The following is a 26,230-nucleotide window of genomic DNA, read 5'->3' as shown; positions in this document are numbered from 1 at the left end:
TGGCTATCTTTTTGTGAACTTGTGTTTCCTGTTTGAGTTTTCTTTTTTTTTTACTACAAATCCCACAATTCCATTTTCCTCCCTCCCACACATAAGCCCCCCCCACCCATTGAAACAAAAGACCTGTGGTTTTAAAGCAGGGTGCCTCCAGCTGTTGCATTAGTTGCAGATTGATCCCTCCACCCATTGAAGCAGACAGGCTCCCTGTCATCAGCTGACTAGTGAGGTCTCGGCCGCATTGCAACCTGGGAAAAATCTGAGACAACAGTCATTTTGTATGCTGGTAAAAATAAATATTGGGGTGAAAATCACAGAAGAATTGTGAGAAAACCGTCACACACCGGTACAGACACTATATTATGTACTACACGAACTTTACAGCCCCTGTAGCATAGTCAAATAAAAGAAATCCTGGATTATTCCTTTTATCATGGCTACAATGCAACAATAGATAGAAAAATTAAACCTAAGACTCTGCAGCCTGATTATGTATTTCTAGGGGAGCTTTATAGATGATCCATATTAAGTAATCACCCCCTAGTGCCCCCCCCCCCCCCCCAGTTTTTCCATGACATTCAAGTGAACAATCCCTTTACTCTCTTGACAAAAGATAACAACTAACAAGCTATTTTTACACTTCTATATGATCCTGCAGTCCCAATATCCTGTATTATTCTCCACTTTAACTCCATGTTTTCTTATTTATTTACTTATTTATTTATTTTTTTCAGACACATAGGTTTATTACGAATCCGACACAAGAAAATGAACATGCTGAAACTCCCTCTCCAGACCGTGCGCCAGTTCTTTATCGAAGATGTCGTCTTGGGTGACTATCCAGACCAGTTCAATCCAGATAATCCCAAAGTGACTCAGGACATAGAAAACTTCTGCGTAGAGAAGGTAGATAATCCCTTCTGCTTTACATTTGTATGACTGCAGCTACTGTGTTTATTTGTCTTTTCTATCACAGAATGTATGGAGTTGTGTGTGAGTGGGAGCAGTCACCACTAGGAGGAGCTGTCAGTAATTCAATGTGTTATGTAATTCATGGGGATCTTTATGAATCCATATTCAGTAAGCGTCCCCTACTGGTCACTCCTCACCCTTTCTTCCATGACATAAATATATATATAAAGTCATGGTCGTAAATGTTGGCTGAAATCTTTCTAGAAAAGGATTGCAGTAACACATGTTTTGCTATACACACGTTTATTCCCTTTGTGTGTATTGGAACAAAACCAAAAAAGGAGGAAAAAAAGCAAATTGGTCATAATAATTGGACTAAACCTACCTGTGCCGTATGGGCAATACCAGGGGCCAGTGGGCAAATACAACGGCATTAGGTCCGACTAAGGCTGGGTTCACATCACGTTTTCCCCATACGGTAGCGCGTACGGCAGGGGGGAGCTAAAACCTCGCTCTCCCGTATGCTTTTCTATGCGCTCCCGTATGTCATTCATTTCAATGAGCTGGCCGGAGTGAAACGTCCGGTCGGCTCATTTTTGCGCCGTATGCGCTTTTTCCCCGGACCTAAAACTGCGGTCAAAAACGGTTTTAGGTCCGGTTGTAAAAGCGCATACGGCGCAAAAATGAGTTGACCGGACAGAGCGTTTCACTCCGGCCGGCTCATTGAAATGAATGACATACGGGAGCGCATAGAAAGGCATACGGGAGCGCGAGGTTTTAGCTCCCCCCTGCCGTATGCGCTCTCCTATGGGAGAAAATGTAGTGGGAACCCAGCCTTACAGCCTGTTCCCAGGCTGTGTAACATATTCTATATGTTACACATCCACACCTTTCATCAGGTGTAGGATGCCATTGTGGCACTTGTAGTCCGCTGCAGGCATCCCCCATTGTATGCATTTTATACTGGGGATCGCCCCCAGCAACAGACTACAAGGGCAGGATCTGCTCCCCCAGTATAAATGCACAACTGCATTTGGGGTTGAGCACCTCCTGCTTTTTGAGACCACGTTTTTTCTTCTTGTTGTTTAAATCTTATATTTGGAGGTGCATAAATGCCACGTTTTACTCCAAAGGATAGGGGATAAGATGTCTGATCGCTGGGGACCCCTGTGACCTCGGCTGGTGTACGGAGCAAAGTTTGCTTCGTGCCGGATGACTGGCGATGCGGGGTCAGAGGCTCATGACGTCATGACCACGCCCCCTCAATTTAAGTCTATGGGAGAGCCGTCATGCCCCCTCCCATAGACTTGCATTGAGGGGCGTGGTGTGACATCACGCGGGGTATGGCTGTGGTGTCACGAGCCTCCGGCGCTGCACTCGATGCTCTAAACGATCACCGGGTGAAGCAAGGAGATTTTGGGTGCCCCAGCAGCGGCGGCCCTGCGATCAGACATCTTATAATATGTCTAGGGGTGGAGTACCCCTTCAATTGTTTCGTTTCCATCAAGTCCTTCCTCATGCTGGAATATTGACCAGAGCAGACGTGGTTGAAATATCTGTTCGTGAAGCTTCGGGGTGGTGGCAGAGCAAATATAACAGGAGCATTCTGGTATGAATAAATTGTCAACTGGGTGTCACCATTTCTCCTTGTCAAGAAGGTGTGGCTTTATAGTCTGACATCATCCAATCAGTGTTTAAAGAGTCATTGCAATAAAGACATAATCCAGCACTGTTATCGGTCCACTGATTTTGCCTGAATATACGGAGCACAAAAAAATTCCCCTACACTTTAAAGGGATATTCCAGTGAAAAACATTATTTTTCATATCAACTGGCTTCAGAAAGTTAAACAGATTTGTAAATTACTTCTATTAAAAAAATCTGAATCCTACCAGTACTTATCAGCTGCTGAAGTTGAGTTGTTCTTTTCTGTCTGACCACAGTACTCTCTGCTGACACCTCAGTCTGTCCCAGGAACTGTCCAGAGCAGGAGAGGTTTGCTATGGGGATTTTCTCCTACTCTGGACAGTTCCTGAGACAGACAGAGGTGTCAGCAGGGAGCACTATTGTCAGATAGAAAAGAACAACTCAACTTCAGCAGCTGATAAGTACTGGTAGGATTAGGATTTTTTTTATAGAATTAATTTACAAATCTGTTGAACTTTCTGGAGCCAGTTGATATGAAAAACATTGTTTTTCCCTGGAATACCCCTTTAAGGTGTATATGTAGACAGTAAATGCAAAAAGGAGGCGGGGGGGAGCGGTGATGTTGCTGGGGTCCGACTGCTGAGCCCAGACACTTCCTGTCCTGTGGATAGGCTATGTTTGTTTGGTATAAGTAAGGGGAAAAATAAGGGGAAAAACCAGGCACAATAGTATAATAACCTGTCTTTATTATTTTGTTTATTGCAGATAGAGGGAATGTTGGAGCTGGCGGAGAGGGAGCGTCTGGGAAATAATTGTATACCGGATAAGCCTTTGATACGACTACGGGTAAGTTCATCACAACCCAAGATGGCTGTAATGAGGAAACTCATGTTGCAGTGTGTGTTCCCATTGGCAACAGGTAACATAAACTACTCCTCACCCGCCCTGCACATGTCACAGAGCATGCCCACAACTCTCTCTCGTGAACCTCAGTAGGCTATTAGTTGCTGTAAAGCTAATCTCTAACCTACCAGACAGACAAGATGTCCGCCCCCTACAATCATATAATAAAATAAGACCATATACATTCAGAAAATAGAGACGGAACACTATGTATTTCTATTCGGTACATTTCCCTGCCTGTTGGCCCTGCTTATTTCATGCACATACAATTGTTTCCAAATAAAGGGTTTTTTAGACAGTCACGATTTGTCAGAGAGGCATCTCTTGTGTCTCTCCTTTGTGGCACGGCATCTCTTGTTTGTGTGATTGACACACAGGTCCTCCTGCACATGCACTGTACACTCAGTAAGTCTCCGAGCAATTTTAAAGGGGTACTCCACTGCCCCAGTGTTTAAAGCATTTTGTTCGGAACGCTGGGTGCAGGCTGCGGGGGTCGTGACGATGCAAATCTATGCAAATCTATGGGAGGGGGCGTGGCAGCTGCCAAACCAGGCCCCCTCAATGCAAATCTATGGGAGGGGGCGTGGCAGCCGCCACGCCCCCTCCCATAGATTTGCATTGAGGGGGCATGGTGTGATGTCATGACGTCACAACCCCCTCACCCAGCGTTCGGAACAAAATGTTGAAATGTTGCAAGTGGGGGGGGTTTGGGGTTGTGTTGGGTAACCTGTTTGTCAGATGCTGTGACGTAAAGGCGAGAGGCATTGCAGCTTCAGGGCTTAGCAGACTGTTCAAGACTGTCTAACAAATCCTTTATTCAGGAAATGAAGTTAAAAAAAAATAAGTAGTAACATGTATCCTTCTTGTACACTGTGCAGTTCATTTTTCTTTTTTGTTCCTGATTAGAGGCAGACATTGAAACCTGTATTTTTTTTTTCTACTATATTTCTATTTTATGATATAACATTTTTTTTTTTTTTATTATTATATTATATTTAGTGCATTATTAATGGGGCCTGCCATCTTGCTTGAGTTGTTTTCAACAGCATGTCATAAAATGCTTTACGGCCTCTCCAGACCTTATTCTTTGTATGGGACAGGTTTGTCAGCATTCTCTTTGACCTGTGCAGAGGTCATTCTACATGGGAGGGGAACACTGATCAGCGAGCTCCATCTGTTGTCTTCTCTATCTACTTGTGTCATTGTAAAGCTGCACAGGTCCCTTTCCAGCAGCCTCTTACTTATTATTACAGAAAGAACAGAAAGTCTCTGCTTAGTGGTAAGAATGGAAATTGCAAGAATTCAGGATTATTTTAGAATATTGATGGTAAAATCGAAAATTAGGGGAAAAAAATCTAATCACAAAAAATTCTTTAAAATTATGGTTAACGTAAAAACTTGATTTTAGCAATAGGTCAGATTTTTTGATGATGCATTCCCTTTAAAGGAGATCTGTAGTGAAAGGTAACTTAACCCCTATCCAAAGGATAGGGGATAAGTTATAGATCGTGGGGGGTCCGACTGCTGGGACCCCCGCAATCTCCTGAACGGGGCCCCGGCAGTCTTCTGGAAGGGGGCGTGCCGACCCCCGCGTGGAGCAGCGGCGGCCAACACGCCCCTTCCATATATCCCATTGAGCTATATGGAGGGGGCGTGTCGGCAACAGCAACGGCCGCTTCCGGCAGACTGCCTGGGCCCCGTTCAGGAGATCGAGGGGGGGGGGGTCCTTTGGATAAGGGGATAAGTTATTTTTCACTGCACTACTCCTTTAAAGGGGTACTCCACTCCCCAGCGTTCAGAACATTTAGTTCCGACTGGTGCAGACGTCGGGGGTCGCCATGCCCCCTCGTGACGTCACGCCCCGCTCCCTCAGTGCAAGTCTATGGAGGGGGTGTGACACGAGGGGCAGAGTGTAACATCACGAAGCCTGCCCTAGCGTATGCAATTAAATGTTCTGAACGCTGGGGAGTAGAGTACCCCTTTAATGAATGATGAGCAGGTTTACCTGATGTACAGATCTGTGGGGAGTTTTAGTGTTATCTGCCAGTTATACGGTTTTGACTATAATGCCCAGTTATACTAATCGAGTCCTGGTTCTACTTGTGAATAATAGTATCTGCTGCTGCCCAGGATGTACACAAATATGCTAAATGGGGGGAGATTTATCAAAACCTGTCCAGAGGAAAAGTTATGGAGTTGCCCATAGCAACCAATCAGATCGCTTCTTTCATTTTTTTTAAAAGGTCTCTGAAAAATGAAAGAAGCGTCTGATTGGTTACTATGGGCCACTCAGCAACTTTTTCCAGGTTTTCATAACTCTACCCCTATGTGTGTACCCAGTAGATTCCATGCTTTATGATGACTGTGCTGTAAATATGCTTGCGGTGGCGCTGCATGCTATTCTGTGGCATTTAAATGGGCGGGGGGAGAGTACTTTTAGAAGACCTACCCACACGTTGACATTTGATGTTGGCATTGTCATTTATTGCATCTTGATATCTGTATTTATAATAAAAAGAAAATGAATATGAAGAGAACTTTTTTAATCTTTTTTTCTTTAGTGCTATGTTTTTGCCGGGTTGATTATAGTGATCACGCAGACAGAAATGTCTGTATTAACAATTCCTCACAACCCACGCTTAGAGCGTCTTTCCACCCAAATAATACATTTACATGTCTTATGTCTGTTCTCCCTGTCTGCACAGTATTTCACTTGTCATATTGTTAGTTTGTACAATTACATAGTTACATAATTTATGAAGTTGAAAAAAAGTCCATCAGGCTCATCCTATAACCCTACTTTGTTGATCCAGAGGAAGTCAAAACGCTCCCTCGAGGCTGATGCCAATTGCTCCATAACAGAGGAAAAATTCCTCCCCGACTCTAAAATGGCATCAGAATAAATCCCTGGATCAACATTCTTTACACATGAATCTAGTATCCATAACCTCTGATGTTAATACTCTCTAGAAAAACATCCAGACCCCCCTTGAACTTGTTTATTGAGTCAGACATCACAACATCATGTGGCAGAGAGTTCCATAGTCTCACTGCTCTTACAGTAAAGAATCTTTGTCTGTGATGAAGGTGAAACCTTCTTTCCTCTAGACGTAGAGGCTGCCCCCTTGTCTTGGTTACCGGCCTAGGTATAAAAAGATCCCTATAAAGATCCCTGTACTGTCCATTCATATATTTGTGCATTGTAATCAGATCGCCCCTAAGACGTCTTTTCTCCAAACTTAATAACGCCAAGTGATAACCTGTATTGGTCCTGTAATCCTCCCATACCATTAATTCCTGTATCTTGGTTGCCCTCCTCTGCACCAGATCTAGTTCAGCCATGTAGAATTGGGCAGAATACTCCATATGTGGTCTGACCCAGATATGTGGAAATTCTGTCGATCGACACCCTGGACATTAAGTTCCAGGCGCCAGGCAGGTGAATTCTTAAGGCATTTAGCCCTGCTTCAGGCAAGCAGAGCCAGGTGCCGCTCAGGGATCCAGGACTCACTAACAACCCATGATGTGTATTCAAGTCATGGTGCTTAAAGGGGTACTCCGCTGCTCAGCGTTTGGAACAAACTGTTCCGAATGCTGGAGCCGGCAGCTTGTGACGTCATAGCCCCGCCGCCTCTTGATGTCATGTCCTACCCCCTCAGTGCAAGTCTATAGGACTTGCATTGAGGGGGCGGAGCATGACATGAGGGGGCAGGGCTATGACGTCACATTTGTTCCAAATGCTGAGCAACGGAGTACCCCTTTAAGGATGTATAGTGCGGGCCACTGATTTGAACCTGTGCCATACTGGATGGTCTCCAGCTCCCACTAATAGCCGACAAGCGGCGATTGCTTTGGCCAGCTATTAACCCTTTAGCCAGATGGCTTACCTCTCCTTTCTTCCCGTCTATGGGTCTGGGATTGATAGAGCCTCTCTTCAGCAGGCTCTATCAATCGAGTGCAGAGTACACAGATCATTGCAGTTCTATGGTCAATAGACCTTATTTACATACTATTTTGGTTGAAATTGTCAAGTAGATTGTCATAAGGGACAAGTAGATTGTGGTCCCTTTATGGTCCCTTGGGCAAGTATTATTTATTTTTACATTCCCACACCCCTGTGACTAATTATTTATACAGAGGCAAAACTATGTTCTTGTCACGAGCCTCTATGCCTCTCTTGATGCATCACATTACTATTAGCCTTTGTTTGAAGAAATTTAGGATTTTCCTGTTATGATGGAAAATATAGATTTTATAAAGACAGGTGGTATCAAGTGCATATTCCTTCTTTATCATGCCCAATAGCAGAAAGAAAAATGCAAATGCAACATAACATTAAGGAAGAAAAAAGATGCATGGTTTCCTAGCAACCATCTGCAACTCCTCATAATCTCCACTAATCACATCAATGCCTGTCCCCATACTAACTGTGTCCGGCTCCGCCTCCCCCTCTTTCTTTATGCCAATCTGCAAACGGGACAGGATGCGAACCAAGGAACGATCGTCCATAAACTGTATCTTCCAATGACCATCAACTTCTCCGAACATCATCTCGAAACACAGGAACGATGAAGAACCTCAAAACGATCCAGACTTCCATCGACCTCACAATAACCTGCAAAAGAGAAAATATGATATGTAATAGGGGTGGGAACCAGGGAGGGGTCATACTCGCCTCCTGTCTTTATAAAATCTATATTTTCCTTAATAATACTAGGAAAATCCAAATTTTTATGGAAGACAGGAGGCTTGTATCAAATGCAAGTTTAAAGTACACAATCAAATATATAACACTGAAAATAAGATGATATTATAAAACCGACATAGATATATGCTTTTCAGGCCTAAAGTAAAACGTTCTAAACGTATCTGACGACCATTCAGCCATCTTCAAAATATCAGAAAGCGAACCTCCTGTCTGAATTATTTTGATAGGCATGGCGCTTCTGGTGGAGTGCGCCTTGAAGATAGAGACATCAATACCAGCCATGGACATAGTCAGCCTCACCCAAGGCACTAAAGTTTGAGAAGAGACTGGTAAATGCGGTGAACAGAAAGAAATTAAGAAAACTGAGACGACCGCAAGGAAGCCGTTCTCTGTTCGTAAGCCTTAAAAGAGCGAACCGCACACAGAGTCAGAAAGATCGGATAGGAGACCGCACGTAGATGCGTCTTCGTGCGTCGCTGAATGGAGAATTGAACCCTTTGAGGAGTATATTGTCTACGTGAGATGTCAAGAGCGTGTACATCAGAAACACGCTTAATAGAAACAAGGCAAAGTAACATAGTTTGTAAGATAACAATTTAAGAGTTAACACATCATTATCCTCCCAGGTAGAAAACATGCGAAGAATAAGGGAAACATCCCAAGTGAACTGATACCGAGGGGCAGGTGGTCTTTTGAACCGTATTCCCTCCATAAGATGACTTATCAAAGGATGCTGTCCAGCAGCAAAGCTGTCCACTGGTACATGATGTGCTGAAATGGCCGATCTATATACATTGATAGTCCTATACGCCTTACCTGAATCAAATGCTTCAGATAAGAAGTTCACGATGCCGGATATAGAGGTCTGAATGGGATCCAATTGTCGTTGTGAGCACCAACGAACCCAAAAGCCCTAGGCTGATCGGTAAGCCGATCTGGTACTTGGAGCCCATGCCTCACATATGAGGTCTCTAGCTGACTGTGAAATGTAGCCACCAGATGTCGACGTCCCAAAATGAACCATGCTATCAAAGTTAACTGACCTGAAAGCACTAACTGATGTAACTCCGACGCTGGATCCTGGAGGACGGAGGTAAACTGAGGACAAACCCTTGGGTAATCTATGGTCATCCCCAGTATCTGGGGAAACCAAGATTGAGTCGGCCACCATGGGTGATTAACACCAGGGTGTTCTTCTGACTCCCTGCTTGTAATAACACTCTGGGAATCATAGCAAACGGTGGGAAAGTGTACAGTGTTTCCTGCGGCCAATGCTGAAGGAACGCATCTGTCACCATGGCCTCCGGGTCCGGTCTCCAACTGAAGAAAAGGGGCAATTGATGATTGAGCCGAGAGGCAAACAAATCCAGATAAAGGGCACCTCACAATGACTGAATTGCGTGAAAGACCATAGGATCTAGAGCCCAATTGCTGCAATCCGTCAGATACCGGGAGTTCCAATCCGCAATCGAGTTGGATATCCCTGGAAGGTATTCCGCTTTCAGAATTATGTTCTTTTGAAGACAAAAGTGCCAAAATTCCTTTGCGATATCCACCAACACCTTCGACCGCATTCCCCCGCGGCGGTTGATATACTGTACCGCTGATACATTCTCCATGCGCAGCATAATGCAACAATCCGATCTGTGGGAAGTGAAGCTTTTGAGCGCAAAGGAACCCAGTAGGAGTTCCAGACAGTTGATGTGTATTTGGACTCTGCTTCTGACCACTTCCCCCCCCTGTGGAGGACAAACAGCATCGGGCTCCCCAGCCGCTGAGGCTGGCTTCTGACTCTATTATCAAGTCCGGTTTGGAATTGAAAATGGTTTTCCCATTCCAGGTCTCAACATGACAAAGCCACCAAAGAAGCTAGTCTCTGGCCTCCTAGCACAGAGGAACCTGGTCCGAATAGGTCAGACCCTCTGTTAGAGGTCTTTAGACGTTGTAAAGCCCTATAATGTAGCAGTGCCAGAAAAATCGCTTGAATAGAAGCTGCTAACAGTCCGACAATCCAAGCAACCACTCTTAAGGAAACTAGCTGTCTGAGTAGTAAAGCCTGAATTTCCTTGCGGATTATGGTCAATTTCTTGGTCGGCAAACTCAGGGTTGCCGATGTGGTATTCACTAGAAACCCCAAAAATTCAATTTCTTGGGCAGGAATCAACACAGATGATGAGAGAAGAGATGTGGTCCATTGCACATGGCATAAAACTTGGTGTCTTGTGCGTGCCATGATTAATATATCGTTGAGATATATTATGAGCCGAACACCTCGACTTCTCAGTATAGCCATGACCGGTTTCATGAGTTTGGTGAAACACCACGGGGCTGATGAGAGACCAAACGGGAGACATGTGAACTCCCATTTTTGGTCGTCCCAGAGAAACTGTAAATACTGGTGGAAAGAAAGCAAATGGATTCCCTCCATTTTGAAATGATGATACATCACACATTCGTTTAAGTGTCTTAAACTTATCACCGTCCTGTGGCCTCTGTGTTTCTTCTTTACTAAGAAGATATTGCTTAGAAACCCCGGTTTTTCTATGGGTACCGCTCTTATGGTGCTTTTCGTTTGCAAGTCTCTTATCTCTGAACAAATCCGATCCGTCTCTGAGTCTGAAAACCGTATCCCCCTTGGCCAGTGGGTTTGCGTGGGTGGTATCATAAATTCTATGTGATAGCCTGTCACCACTTGTATGATCCACGGGTCTGATGTGATCATGGACCAAGCCTGGGTAAAATATCTCAGTCTGCCCCTATTGGAAAATCTTGACTGATATGTCTCATCTGTTCCTCTTGCCCTCGGGAAACCGCATGGACCACCTCTCACCCTCCAGGACTGTCCCCGAACTGGAAAGAAGGGTCTGACGAGTTGAGATGTAGTGACCGTGTGGAATTGAGGTCTATCCTGGACATATTATACGTGACCTCTGTTATAGGGTCTATAATATGATACACGGCCAGAAGGGCGACCCCTGCCCCTTCCAGCCTTCCCAAAAACCTTACTTTGTAAGGACTTTTTTAGGGAGGTCTGAGCGTTATCTGAGCTCGAGATTGATATTTTTTTATCAGAGAGTCACCGAATAGGAGACCCTCGGCTGATGGGCCCTGTTCCTCAGTCACCAAATGCGTTAATTGCGGGGCTAAACACATCAGGGTAGATCAGCGACGCCTGGCCGACATGACTGTATTTGCGTTGCCTAACATACACACAGCCTGTAGAGCCCATCCTCTGAGTATCTCCACATTCATAGGCTTGCCCGTAGCGACCTCCTGTTCTGACATGTTAAGAATTTTGGTCAAAGGACCCAACACATCCAATAATTCCTGTACAGAATCAAAAGACCTATCAATCCCTTTTTTTAGGGTTCTTACCCGATTTGACCAGGTTTTGATAAGTATAGGGTCTAATTCTGGGGTCATAGCCACCTTGTTGGCGATGGAGGGTTGGGGACATTCCGCCCTAGGTTTGTTGCGGTTACCCCGTCCAAAGGCCTTCCGCAGCCAGGATTCTATATACTTAGACACCTGCGGTAGAGGTGCCCAATCCTCGGAGCGCGGGTGTTTGATATCGTCCGGGTCAAAGTAAGGAACCCCCTGTGTATCTAAGATAGCATGGGTGGGGTTCCCAGCTGAGGAGGTAGACCCATATGGGGCATTAATATCCTCCATGTACTCCTCATCGTCCTCGCTACTGAAAATGGCAGCATCCGAAAACTCAGAGGCAACCTCCGAATCCAAATCAGATGTAGCTGATGTAGCGAATCCACACTCAGCCGTATTCGGGAACCGTTTTTAATGCATGTCATGTCGTTTTCCGCCGTATGCGGTTTCCCGACCATAGGCAAAAACGCGGTCGACCACGTTTTTGCCTGCAGTCGGGAAACCGCATACGGCCGAAAACACAGCAGACCGGAGGCTGCGGTTCACTCCGGTCGGCTCATAGACATGCATTAAATACGGTTCCCGAATACGAGTGCGGGCGTCGTGATCCTCCCCCCAGCCGTATATGGAACCGTAAGTACAAAACGTGGTGTGAACCCAGCCTAATGGGTGACTTTACTTATTTCTGTGTAGACAAGTATGCCGGTATATTGTAAGTCAGTGTTTCCCAACCAGGATGCCTCCAGCTATTGCAAAACTACAACTCCTATCAAGCCCAGATAGCTAAATGTTGGGAGTTGAAGTTATACAACAGCTGGTTACACCCTGGTTGGGAAACAATGTTGTAAGTAAAAAAAAAATTTATAAAATAAAATCCTATAACAGGAATTATAAAAATAAATAAATAAAATGTGGAAAAAAGTTGCCAAATACTTTTCCTTTACAACTTCCTTTTATATAATAAAACGTTATTTATTCCCCAAATATCTGTGTCCCCATTCCGTCAGGCCTGCTACAAATTATGCGTTGATTTTACAGTCTTCAACAATAAAATGTAAAAAAAAAAATAATTATAATAAAAAATTATTGTGATAGTATTTTTGCTTGTCTCCCCACCTGTCATATCACAGAATAATTTTGTTTCTTACTCACTAGGTGATGCAGATACTTTACATGTCTTTTTATGTGTCTAGCTTCTTTATTTGGCTCACAAATTCCTGTTCTGCTGCTCACACATTCTGACATCCACTGCTCAGTAAGGGGCGTGTCTGAGGCAAGCACTGAGCCCGCCCTCACTCACCATGCATTCACTTCCTCCCTGAGTCTGCTTTGCTGGGTCTCTTCATCCAATCACTGCAGGCTGCTCTATAACCCCTCCTGTTTGTTTTAAGACAAAAATTATGCCACAGCTGAACAGGATTATGTTTTGGATGGTGTGGGGACCCCAGTGGTCTTTTTTTTAAAGCCAGAGGAGGGGGACAAGGATTATTAGGTTATCAAGCTTGAGGTGAATTCATTTTGGAGAAAAGACGTCTTAGGGGCGATGATCACAATGTACAAATATATGAATGGACAGTACAGAGATCTTTATAGGGATCTTTTTATACCTAGGCCGATAACCATGACAAGGGGGCAGCCTCTACATCTAGAAGAAAGAAGGTTTCACCATCATAACAGATGGGGATTCTTTACTGTAAGAGCAGTGAGACTATGGAACTCTCTGCCACATGATGTTATATCTGACACAATAAACAAGTTCAAGGGGAACCTGGATGTTTTTTGGGAAAAATACATTACAGGTTATGGATACTAGATTTATGTGTAAAGAATGTTGATCCAGGGATTTATTCTGATGCCATATTAGAGTCGGGGAGGAATTTTTCCTCTGTTATGGAGCAATTGATATCCGCCTCGTGGGAGCGTTTTGCCTTCCTCTGGATCAACACAGTAGGGTTATAGGATGAGCCTGATGGACTTTTATTCAACTTCATAAATTATGTAACTATGTAATTGTACAAACTAACAATATGACAAGTGAAATACTGTGCAGACAGGGAGAACAGACATAAGACATGTAAATGTATTATTTGGGTGGAAAGACGCTCTAAGCGTGGGTTGTGAGGAATTGTTAATACAGACATTTCTGTCTGCGTGATCACTATAATCAACCCGGCAAAAACATAGCACTAAAGAAAAAAAGATTAAAAAAGTTCTCTTTATATTCATTTTCTTTTTATTATAAATACAGACATCACAATGCAATAAATGACAATGCCCCCATCAAATGTCAATGTGCTGGTAAGTTCTCCAAATGTACCCCCCCATTTAAATGCCACAGAATCACTATAACCCCCTCCTCTCTGTTTTCATGCTGCAGTCTGATAGGACAGGAGTGAGCACAGAGGAGTGCTAGTCCCGCCCTCACTTCCTGGATTTTGTCTCTGCCTGTGCTTCAGCTGGGACAAAGATGATGCTGCAGCTGCACAGGATTATGTTCTGGATGGTCTGGGGACACCTAGTGGTCTTTTTTTTTATAAGCCATGATTTCTATAAAAAACAAGACTCATTTTATTTGTGTTGACATACAATTAAAAAAAAAAGTTCTGAAATGCTGAGATATCGAAAACTTTTGTATGGTCTTAAAATAATGGTTGGGACTATGGGGGAGATTTATCTAAACCTGTCCAGTGGAAAAGTTGCTGAGTTGCCCATAGCAACCAATCAGATTGCTGCTTTCATTTATCAGAGGCCTTTTCAAAAATCAAACAAGCGATCTGATTGGTTGCTATGGGCAACTCAGCAACTTTTCCACTGGACAGGTTTAGATAAATCTCCCCCCATGAGTTTAAAAAAAGAAGAAAAAAAAAGAAATTATATATATATATATATATATATATATATATATATATATATATACAAAAAGAAGCAGTGGCACTCCCGTAATTAGTGCAAAGTGATGTCTTTTATTTCACTCCACCGTGAGTGACGTTTCAACAGCCTCTCTCACTATCAAGGAGATAAAGACAGCGAGAGGCTGTTGAAACGTCTCTCACGTTGGAGTGAAATAAAAGACATCACATTGCACTAATTACGGGAGTGCCACTGCTGCTTTTTGGATATATCTACATTGGACCTCTTACCAAGGTTTACAACAGTAGGCACCCCTACACCCAGACCATAGGAGTGCTGCTTTATATAAAATATATTATATATCATTTTTTTATTTTTTGGAGTCATTGTGATCTCATCGTCTCTCAGGTGGATTACACGGGTGGTTTTGAACCCTTCAATACTCTACGATTTAGCCAGAAGTTTGTTGATAAAGCTGCTAATCCCAAAGATATTATACATTTCTTCAGGCACAAAGAGCAGAAGGACAAGAAAGGTTAGTAGGTGATTCTTATAACCTTCTTTAAGCCTTTTATAATCTGTGAGTTCTGATAATAATTTCATACATAGTTCGATATATGGGTCTGTACTAACTGGCGCCTTTAAAAGAAAACAAAAGGACACAACACCCAAACGACCCAATATAGACCAATGGGATTGGCTAGGTTTCAACTGTATTCGAAAACATCAATAGACTTTATTCCATACCAGAATGGAGTTGCAGTGTTTTAACTATTCTTTTAGTATCAGATTTTTATTTTATTCTTATCTCTTCTTGCTGTAATCTAGCGGGAAACTTCATTCTTTAAATCCAGGGGATAAAAACAATTCTTGTTACAATACAGTTATCAGAGTTCTGTAGCTAAGCACCCATGTCCATCACTGGACCATAATACGGTCATCCCTCAAGTTACAGTATTATTGAGTTCCAGGGCGACCATTGTCTGTTGAGACCATTGTATGTTGAAACCATTGTATGTTGAGACCATAACTCTATGGAAACCTGGTAATTGGTTCTGAAGCCACCAAAATGTCATCCAAAAATAGGAAAAAGTGAGGATTAAAGAAAAATAAGTAGATAACCAATATAGATAATACAAGTCCTTATATATACAAGTAATAAAGATCTGCTGGAGCTGTAATCACTGTCTATGTAGAGGACAGGAGCTTCTTCAGGGTCCTGTACAGTACACAGTGTCCTAAAAAAGTAATGGAGCCGCCCTCACCTGGTGTCCAAAGGAGCAGCTAACCCTAGTACATGTAAGGGTGCGTTCACACTAAGAAAATTAAGAGTAATTCATGCCGAAAAATTTACGGGCGGAAAAAATAATTTTTTATTTTCGCGCACAACTTGCCCGCGAAATGGGGGAGAAAGAAGTGAAGGGTTTTTCAGCCATTTCCGTTTGAATTCCGCGCGAAAATGATGTTGAGCGAAATTTTTTTTTACCATTGATTTCAATTGATTTCTGCTAGCGGATTCCACTTGAAGAATGAACATGCTCATTCTTCAAGCGGAACGGAATTCAGCGTCGGAATTCCGCTAGCAGAATTTCCGCAGTGTGAACAGGACAGCGAAAATAACATTAAAGTGAAAAAAAAGTCAAATGGGCAGAGGAGATGTGCATTAATTTGGAGCAGAGAATTCAAGAGGAATTACTCGAGTCAATTCCTCTTGAATTACTCAGTGTGAACGGGCCCTAAAGAGTAGTACAGAACATGTAATACCTCCCTGTACTGTAGGGGGCGCTACCAGACATCAGTCAGTGCATGCACTTCAGTAATACAGGAGTTTTACTCGTGAATGCCCATTCTGATTGGTCATATCTTTCAGCCGTTGACCTGTATCACAGATCTGGACTGTCTGTACATTGTATGTTGAGTCTGGTTTCAAATTACAATGGTCCAGAAAAGACCATTGTATGTTGACACTATTGTATGTTGAGGCCATTGTAAATTGAGAGATCACTGTAAATTTAGAAAGGGATGACATGGGAAGGAGGAGTGTCCCCTTCTATGAACTAACTATACTGAGTAATTAAAATGAAAATATGTTCAAAATAATTTTACAATATGCAGAATAGGTGGGGGCAATGTCCACCATGGATCCAGGACACATTTTTGTCCTTTGGTAGTACACATTGGATGTTTCCAATGAATGACTTGTATAGATCTTGATATAGAGTAATTGAAATACAAAGGGGGAGATTCTTAAAAACTGCTGTCATTTCTGTTCCAGCGATATTATTCACACCTTTTTTTTTTCTCCTCACATTTTCAAAGGTCTCTTGTGCTGCTTTAAAAATATGTGAAAATTCATTTTCGTGCCACTTTTTTTAAATTTTTTTTTCGCATCCAAATTTTTTTTGTTGCAGCCATATTGTATTTTTTTGCACCAAAATTGCTGAGTTTGGCACCAGAATCTGCAATTTTGGCACCTATGTTGCCAATTTTTGCACCTAAGTTTACATCCCAGAAATTCTGGCAGAAACGTCTCACAAAATATTCCATGATTACTAGTGCCCAGACAAGCGATAACTATAAATAAAACATTTCTGAGCTTAAATGTGAGGGCAGGTGCAGTGACCAAGAAAAGAAAAAAATATATATTATATATATATATATATATATATATATATATATATATTCTTTTTTTATAACATTTTTCAATAATAGTTATTTACTCTTTTAATAATTACTTAAATAACACCTTTTCCCCAAAAAACAAAGAAAAAAAACAAACAAACAAAAAAAAAAAAAATACAATAAAACTACAACCATTTCTGTGATTTCTACACTATGAAAAAGCTGGTGTGAAATTTTTTATGTAAACCGAACTCTCACCCCTTCGAAAATATCATGTAAAGCGGACAATATACGTGGACACGCCCACTTTTACAAAACTGACATGAACAGTGTAAACCGCAGCACAAAGCTCATTGAAAATGTGGTCGATACTTTTCGCGCCCAAATTTTTTTTTTTTTGGGGACATGAAATGGAGGGGATTGGACATGAAATAGAGGGCTATGCTTTAGGCAAGGCAACTCATGACACCATTTCTTTATTATACTGCAATTGAATATCTTAATCACACCATTGACCTCAATTATAGCAATATGACATTTTCCCCAAATCGTGCAGCCCTACTCCGGGACACTGTGTACTGTGCAGGAACCTGAAGAAGCACCTGCCCTCCCCGTATAAAGTGATTTTAGCTTCTATTTCTCCCTTTTATATACAAGGAACGGCTCAATTTGTATTAGTTATCTTGTGGTTCTTCTTTAATCTTTACTTTTTCTTATTTTTTGTTGACATTTTTAAGACTGTAGAACCAATTAGTAATCTTCCATAGAGTTCTGGTCTCAATATACAATGGTGTAAAAGGGGTTATCCACCATAATGTGATTTTAGTACTTACCTGCATGAACTGGGTATTCCCTGTTGGATTTTGTTCTCTAAACTACACATCCCATAGTTCCATGTTTGAAAGTTTGAGATCACTTTCCTCCCTCCCTCACATCAGCCACCACAACCATTGAAACACAGTGATTTCTAACTAGGGGACCTACAGCTGTGTCAAAATTGAAGCAGACAGGCTTCCTCTGATCACCTGACTAGTGATGTCAGGTCTCGGCCGCATTGCAACCTGGGAAAAATCTGAGACACCAGTCATCTTGTATGTTGTTAAAAATAAATATTGGGGCGATAATCACAGAAGAATTGTGAGAAAACCATCACACACAGGAACAGACACTATATTATGAACTACACTAACTTTACAGCCCCTGTAGCATAGTCAAATAAAGAAAATTCCTGGAATACCCCTTTAACATACAATATTCATCCTGGAACCAATTAATATTATAACCTGAGGGACCACTGTACAATGCTGTAAATTATGTTTCTGCAAATATAACTTATAAGTAAGGATTACAAAGTAACTAAATATACCGTATTTATCGGGGTATACCATGCAACGGCCTATAACACGCACCCTCATTTTACCAAGGATATTTGGGTAAAAAAAGGTTTTTACCCAAATATCCTTGGTAAAATGAGGGTGCGTGTGTGCGCGTGTATACCCCGATACACTGTCTCTGACCCCGCAGAAGCCCCCAGGAAAGGCAGGAGGAGAGAGGCCGTCGCTGCCCACTTCTCTCCCCCTGCCTTTCCTGGGGTCTAGAGCCCTGCTGCCGCCGCTTCTCTCCCCCTGCTGTCGGCGCCACTGTCCCTTCTCTCCCCCTGGCTATCGGGGCAGCGGCTCCGATAGCCAGGGGGAGAGAAGGGGCAGCGGCACCCATTGCCGGCGCCGCTGCCCCATTGCCTCCCCCATCCCCGGTTGTATAATTACCTGTTGCCGGGGTCGGGTCCTCGCTGCTTCAGGCCTCTGGTGTGTGTCCCCTGCGTCGTTGCTATGCGCTGCACGGTGCGGCGCAATGACGAGTGATGTCACTCGTCATTGCGTCTCGCAACGCATAGCAACGACGCAGGGGACGCACACCGGAGGCCTGAAGCAGCGCGGACCTGACCCCGGCAACAGGTAATTATACAACCGGGGATGGGGGAGGCAATGGGGCAGCGGCGCCGGCAATGGGTGCCGCTGCCCCTTCTCTCCCCATGTCTGTCGGCGCCGCTGCCCCATAGCCCTGCTGCCGATAGCCAGGGGGAGAGAAGGGGCAGGGGGAGAGAAGCGGCGACAGCAGGGCTCTAGACCCCAGGACAGGCAGGGGCAGAGAAGCCGGCAGGTCTCTGGACCTGCAAAAGCCGCTGCAGTTCAATGATTTAAAGCGCCCGCTTTAAATCATTGAACTGCAGCGGCTTATTGGCGTATAACACGCAGGTAGACTTTAGGCTAAAAATCTTAGCCTAAAAAAATGCGTGTTATACGCCGATAAATACGGTATACAAAAAAGATATTTCCTATAACTCATATCACTATCTTTTCACATTATGCTTTCCAGTCAGACTGTTTTACTCTTAACTGGGATCCATGACGGCCTAAAATGCCTGTTTTATGCATTATGGTTTTGCTGTCCTAGCAGTACAGACTTTTTGTTCATTTACGATTCTTTGCATGTCGCCAGGTGGTAAGATGTACAGTGTACAGCTGGATTAGGTGACATTGGTTTTACATATGTACGACATCTCTGACACATGAGGCACATATAGGTAGTGTCACGTCTCTTGTAATGACCTCTTCATATGATGCATTCTCTGCGGAGCACACCATAACCTTGTCTAGTTTTATTCCAGACTTCGTGGCAATTAATTTTGGGAAATTTGACAGCAAATCATCCTCCGAGGTTACCACGCTGAGAGTGGAAGACCTGGTAAAGCAATACTTCCAGACTGCAGAGAAGGTACGTTTCAAAACGGGTTGCATATTTTATTATTTTTGGCTATTAAAAAGAAAAAGAAAAAAAATATATATATATATATAATTTTCTTTTATTTTTTTTATTTTAAAGGCATATGTGTGTGTGTGTGTGTGTATATATATATATATATATATATATATATATATGTGTGTGTATGTAGATATATATATATATATATATATATATATATATATATATATATATATATATAGTATATATATTAAGTATACAAAAAAGATATATATATATATATATATGCCTTTAAAATAGTATTGACATTGTGTACAATATATTTGTCTGGATTATAAATGACACGATAGTTGTTGTGAGTAATCTTTATTGCAAACAAATACGCTCCTAAATGGTTGATTCAACAAACTTTGCATAACTTTATAGTACAAGCAAATATAAGAACCTTGATATATATCTGATCAGGGACGTATGCGCCTCTCTCTTCGTTTTAAAGGGCATCTGTCAGGTGAATTAACCAATGCAAACTATTCCTATTTACACATACTACTTATTGTCCCCTTTCACTAAATACCTTTAAAAGTATCCCTGAAAAGTAGCTTAAACCTTTAAAGGGGTACTCCGCCCCTAGACATCTTATCCCCTATCCAAAGGATCGTGGGAACCTACGCAATCTCCCTGCTGCAGCCGGCGTTCGTTTAGAGCGTCGAGTGCAGCGCCGTAGGCTCATGACGGCACGGCCGCGCCCTGCTCGTGATGTCACAGCCATGCCCCCTCAATGCAAGTCTATGGGAGGGTGCGTGACGGCCGTTACGCCCCCTCTCATAGACTTGCATTGAGTGGGCATGGCCATGACGTCACAAGCCTTTGCACCGCATCTCCAGTCATCCTACATGGAGCGAAGTTCACTCCGTGCACCGGATGTCTGAGAGGCCGCAGCCGAGATCACGGGGGTCCCCAGCGGCGGGACCCCCGCAATCAGACATAGTACCCCGTAAAGGACCAGGCAAATTTTCATTTTTGCATTTTCGTTTTTTCTTCCTCTCCTTTTAAAATCCACAACTCTTTTATTGTTTCATCTACAAACCCGTGTGAGGACATCTTTACCATAAAATGTAAGGCACGACCAATAAAAACATTATTTGCGGGGGGAATTAATAAGAAAACTGCAATTTTTTTTGGGGGGGGGATGGGGGGGGAGTTGGTTATTACGCAGTGCACTTTATGGTAAAAATGATACATTGTGGTAGGGTAATGTGGTTAAAACAATACCCAATTTATTTAGTTTTGCTATTATTGTACTATTTAAAATAAATAAATAAATTCAAACTTTTTATAACAAAATTGGTTTTCATAAAATTTTTGACCCCTATACTTTTTTTCCGTATACAGAATGTATGAGGCTCATTTTTTAGGCCATGATCTGTACTTCTTATCGGTATCATTTTTGTTTTAATGGGACTTTTTGATCACTATTACTACCAAATATGTAATTTTTTTTTTTTTATTCTTTTATTTTTTTTTATTTTTTTTTGTAAAATGGGAAAATAAGGGAAATTTTAATTTTATTAGGGGAGTGGGTATTATATAATTTTAGAAACTTTTTAGTATTTTTTTAATTTTACACTTTTTAAATTCCCATTGTGGACTTTTATATGCAATCATTAGATTGCATTTACTGTTTAATGCTATGCCTATGGCCAGGCTACATCATTGGATCGGCGATCGGGCAGCAGGTCACATCGCGGGGGTTCTGTGAGCTCCACTGAGCTGCCGATATCTTCCACTTTCACTTTAGACGCCGTGATCAGCATTGAACACGGCGTCTAAAGGGTTAAACACCTTTAGAAGTACCAGGACACAAGGGCGTATCTGAACGCCCTTCGTCCTTAACATGTTAAAAAGCCCTTTGTAATTTAGTTGTCTGTGTATTCAAGGCGAGACCATTTGGTCAGGGCCAGCGCTAAGACGCATGCTTCTCACTACAGCGCCACAGCCTTTTAATTGACACACATGGCTACACGGGCGGCAGCAGCCCTGTGTGAAATACCTTTGTGTGCGCAGACTGCACAGACACAGCTGCTGCTGAATAAAGGGGCACTGTGTGTTACTCAAAATTCCATGACCTTGTAGTGAAAGGTGGGTCGGCTAGGCGCTGGTCCAGACCCACTTGCCCCTCCAAACAGGATTACAAAGGGCTTTTTTTTTTTTTAGCTTACTCACTGAGATATTATGCTGCCCATACAAGTGTATGGGGTGGGAGTGGGGTAAGTACAGAGATAGGAGGCAGAGAGAGTCAACTGTAATTCATAAATTTCGCCTCCGGGCTTGGACTGTTCACTGCTCTGTGTTGTCCTCCATGCTGCTGCTGCTACTTAGGGTGTACTATAAACAGATAGATTAGTGTGCATGCAGTGGATTAGAGACATCATAGAGGCTGAACATTAGAGATATAGGCTGCAGGGGGAAAACTGGTAATAAGTGTCATATAGAAGTTATACAATGGCCAAAAATAGTGCGGCTTCTCATGTACAGACACAAGACAGTGATTAATGAAAGGTTACTTAAAGGGATACTCTGGTGGAAAACTTTCTGGCACCAGTTGATTTAAAAAAAATAAAACATTCCACTGGAATAGATTGAATAGATACATATAAATGTTGCTCAACCCTTACCGGCTTACAGGTATATATTATTTTAGTTTTGGTTGTGAACATGTAATGTTTGCTATTTTTAGATAGAATTTTTAGCCCTACCATACAAAAAGTTAATAAAATATTTTTTTTTACTTATGTTACCCAAAAACAAACATTTTCTTTGTGTTTGACATCATTTAACGTCACAGGGGTCACCCAGGAAAAGGTGAGCATAGCTGCTTTCTTCCAAAAACAGCACCACACCTGTCCCCAGGCTTTGTGTGGCATTACAACTTGGCTCCATTTACTTCAATGGCACTGAGCTGCAATACCACACACAACAAGCGTTGCACTGTTTCTGGAAGAAAGCAGCTATGTTATACTAATCCTAAATAGCTCCTTTAATTTGTTTGTGATGGGCAACAACCTCCTACCAGCAGTCCCACTATCACATGACCAGTCATGTGACTATCAGGACCAATGAAGGCAGCAACGGACATTAGAGGAATCAGAAGCGGTGAAACATTTGACTGTCCAGTCACTTGGGTCTTCGACTAAAGCTGGGTTCACACTATATTTTTGACATACAGGAACTGGAATTTGAATGAGCCGACCGGAGTAAGATAGTGACTCCGGTCGGCTTATTTTTGCCCTGTATTTGGTTTTCTGATCGGACCTAAAACCACGGTACCACTGTTTTAGGTCCAGTCAGAAATCCGGACACGGGCCAAAAATCCCTATCTGACCCCAGTCGGCTCATTCAAATCAGTGAGATCGGGGACAGGTCCCCATACGTCAAAAACGTTGTGTAAACCCAGCCTTAGACAACTTCCCCACCACAATGTTACACTCCAATAACATATTGCTCAGGTATACTATACATTTTGAATGTAGTGGTTAAGACCTCTGGGACCCCTGTTGGCCTTAAGATCACTAGGACCCAGGGTCTGCACAGTGGGACCCCTTTCCATCTAAGTGAATTATACATGCCTAATAGACCACCAACACACTCTTCTATTGTGAGATCTGGAATTTACTGTATATGACTCATTGACCATCACAGCAAGGGAGACCAGAGGAAAGGCCATTGGTAAATAGACGGATTCAGAGGTTTCTCATATGTATTTAGCTATCCTATGGATTTACGTAATATTTCCCATTAGTCCCTGTGAGTCATAACCCTGCTCTACAGTCACGTTAGAACCACAGTTTCATTCCTAGAGTTATTTATTTGTTGTTTCCCAAAGTTTAAATGTCTGGAGGTATCCATATTAGAGTTGTTCTCCCAGTACGTTCAATTTGAAATCAGGTTAGTGGCTGTATACTGTGATTACGTGTATATCGTATCTATGAAACTTCTTTCTTAAAGGGGTATTCTGGCCATAGACATCTTATCCTGGAAACCTCAGAGTTTCCGGGACTGGAGATGTGATGTCATGCCACACGCCCTCCATTCATGTCTATAGGAGGGGGCATGATGGCTGTCACATGAATGGGAGGGAGTGTGGCGTGACGTCATGTGGGGGTGTGGCATGATGTCATGTCTCCAGTCCCGGAAACTCTGAGGTTTCCAAGACTAGAGCAGCAGCAGGCACAGAATGCTGGGTGCTGCACAAAGATCTCGGGGTCCCGGCGGCAGGCCCCCCTCATCAGACATCTTATCCCCTATCCTTTGAATAGGGGACAAGATGTCTGTGGCCAGAATATCTCTTTAATGTGACTCTGCGGATTGTTGTAGGGATAGGGCAGCCGTGGCTCCTGACAAGGAACTAATCTGAGAGGTCATAGAGGAGCGGAATTCCTCAAGGTCCTTTACTCCGTCTTGGAGACAAGAGATGTCGGCTTTCACAGGTTTCAAGTCCTGTCTTCAGGCCGTCTTCATTTCAGAGGCCAATGATTGCATATCAGATTTGGTTGGCAGCAGTGCTAGGAGTGCCTGCAGTTAGGAATATTGCTTTACGGTATTAACTGCAGCTTCAGGAGACGGTAGGTTGGGGCTAGGGTACGAAGAGTGTATAGCTGGAGCACGGTCTGGGTTGTGCGAACGTCTCGCCGAACATTTTGCGTTTGAGATGGTATCATCCGAGGATGAGTGCCCAGAGCACGAATCGGGGCGCTGGGATAGTTTAAGTGGTGTTTGAAATAGGGCTTTCTTAGCTGGGGGACTGGCTCCCCAGAATTCCCACTATCAATGGCAGAGTCACTTGGACCCTCATCGGAGCCAGAGTACATCTCATTGGCACAGTCCATTACGTTCTGTGGGGGTGGACCAGGAACGGGGGTCTCAAGCATGTCATGGGTATCATCTTTATCCCCATTCCCCTGGGATGAAGTACATGTGGTCGGGGTGACTGGTGAAGCCCCTGGGTCCCTTCAGCGTGTGAGGTATGTGCACCACTGTAGCAGAGGAGTGGGAAGGCTGTGTACGCCTGTCATCAGGCTGGCATGCAGCACCGGAGGAGGCAGGAGCCGCCATGTCGGGAGGCGAGATCCGACAGGGCTTCTCAGTAGAGCATTCCAAGATGGCGGCGTTTGGAGGGGGGGGGACCCCCTGTAGAGACTGTGGGGCAGATGTAGCGTGCACCAGAGCGGGTTCCCCACTCTGTGAGGGAGATGTGGGGCGCAGAGCTCCTGCAGCCAGAGGGCCTCCACTCCCCGCAGTGTATGGGGTAGGCAGGGAGGAGGTAACTCCCCTCTGGTCAGCACTGTACCTCGATTGCAGTATTGTGACATCCTGCGAGCGCTGCAACGGGGTTGAAGGGTTTCGGTCCAGTGACTGAGAAGACCCGTCTGCAGGAGGGATGGGCGGATGGACCGGTAGAGCTCCGGTGTGCAGCGCTGCAGGCTCCATGGTGAGCTGCAGCTCAGGAGAGCGGCTGCATGGTAAAGCAGGAGCAGCAGCTGCAGAGAAGGGAGTCGGGAGGCCGCATTGTCGAGGCCGGTGCCGACAGGGAGTCAAAGTAAGCCGCAATCGTGCCCGGCTGATTCCCAGAGGTGAGAGGAATCCCCTTCTTCTTTTTGCCCCGATTTTTTTCCTCCCATATCAGGGTGAGAATGCCTCATTCACTGCGGTCTCGGGTGGAGCTCTCACAGCTTGCGACTCATCGCTAGCGTGACAAGTCACGCCCCCCGGATTAAGATTTTTAAATACAGTAGAAGTAATTTACAAATCTGTTTAACATTCTGGCACCAGTTGATATATATATTTAAAAAAAATGTTTTCCAGTGGAGTATCCCTTTAAGTCTTTTTGATACCGTTTTGTCAAGTCTACCTTTGTGTGTATAGGAGAGGATGTTAGGATATAGGAAGCCTACTGTTAGGGGGGAATCTTCTGTAGGAATATGTGTCTAAAAATGATAAATAGACTCTTGGATAGAACGCATACCCCCAACAGTATTGTGACCGCTCTGTGAGAAAGCTGGAAGCAGCTTGATGCAATTGCTATTTCTGGAACCTGTCATCAGAAACTGATATCTGCACAATATCACCATAATGGAAATTACATACATTTCATATGTACATACATACATTACTACATTATTAGATGTGATTTGCATAAAACAGATATTTATAGCATCCATAAAAAATTAAAAAAAATTCACTTCCCCAGTATTTTCTTACCTTTTTGTTCCTTTTTTTCTAATCAACATCTATTTTACAAAACAAGTGTAATTAACCCTTATAATTCTATCTGTATACTTTTTATTGGTTTCTTCTGCTCCAGTTCTCATGCTCAGGTCCTGGGGACCTCCAGGGTGCAGTGCAGGAGATTGCGGGGGGTCCCAGTGGTCAGGCTTCCCCTCCCTT

The 26,230-nt window shown here is 43.3% G+C and overlaps 1 protein-coding gene across 2 annotated transcripts in view; it reads left to right on the top strand.

Annotated features, from left to right (window-relative positions):
* MRE11 (MRE11 homolog, double strand break repair nuclease) overlaps positions 1-26,230 on the top strand; it is a 229,548-nt gene that overhangs the window by 85,047 nt on the left and 118,271 nt on the right. For both annotated transcript variants that reach the window (XM_056561491.1, XM_056561492.1), the window contains exons 9-12: positions 732-903; positions 3,322-3,402; positions 14,810-14,936; positions 19,692-19,798. In XM_056561491.1, coding sequence (XP_056417466.1) covers positions 732-903; positions 3,322-3,402; positions 14,810-14,936; positions 19,692-19,798 — 487 coding nt within the window. The remainder of the gene's footprint in view (positions 1-731; positions 904-3,321; positions 3,403-14,809; positions 14,937-19,691; positions 19,799-26,230) is intronic.

This window comes from Hyla sarda, chromosome 2 (genome assembly GCF_029499605.1).
Source record: "Hyla sarda isolate aHylSar1 chromosome 2, aHylSar1.hap1, whole genome shotgun sequence".
In the NCBI taxonomy this organism is placed as follows: domain Eukaryota; kingdom Metazoa; phylum Chordata; class Amphibia; order Anura; family Hylidae; genus Hyla; species Hyla sarda.
Note: the sequence above shows the minus strand (reverse complement) of the source record. Positions and strands in the feature narration are given on the sequence as shown.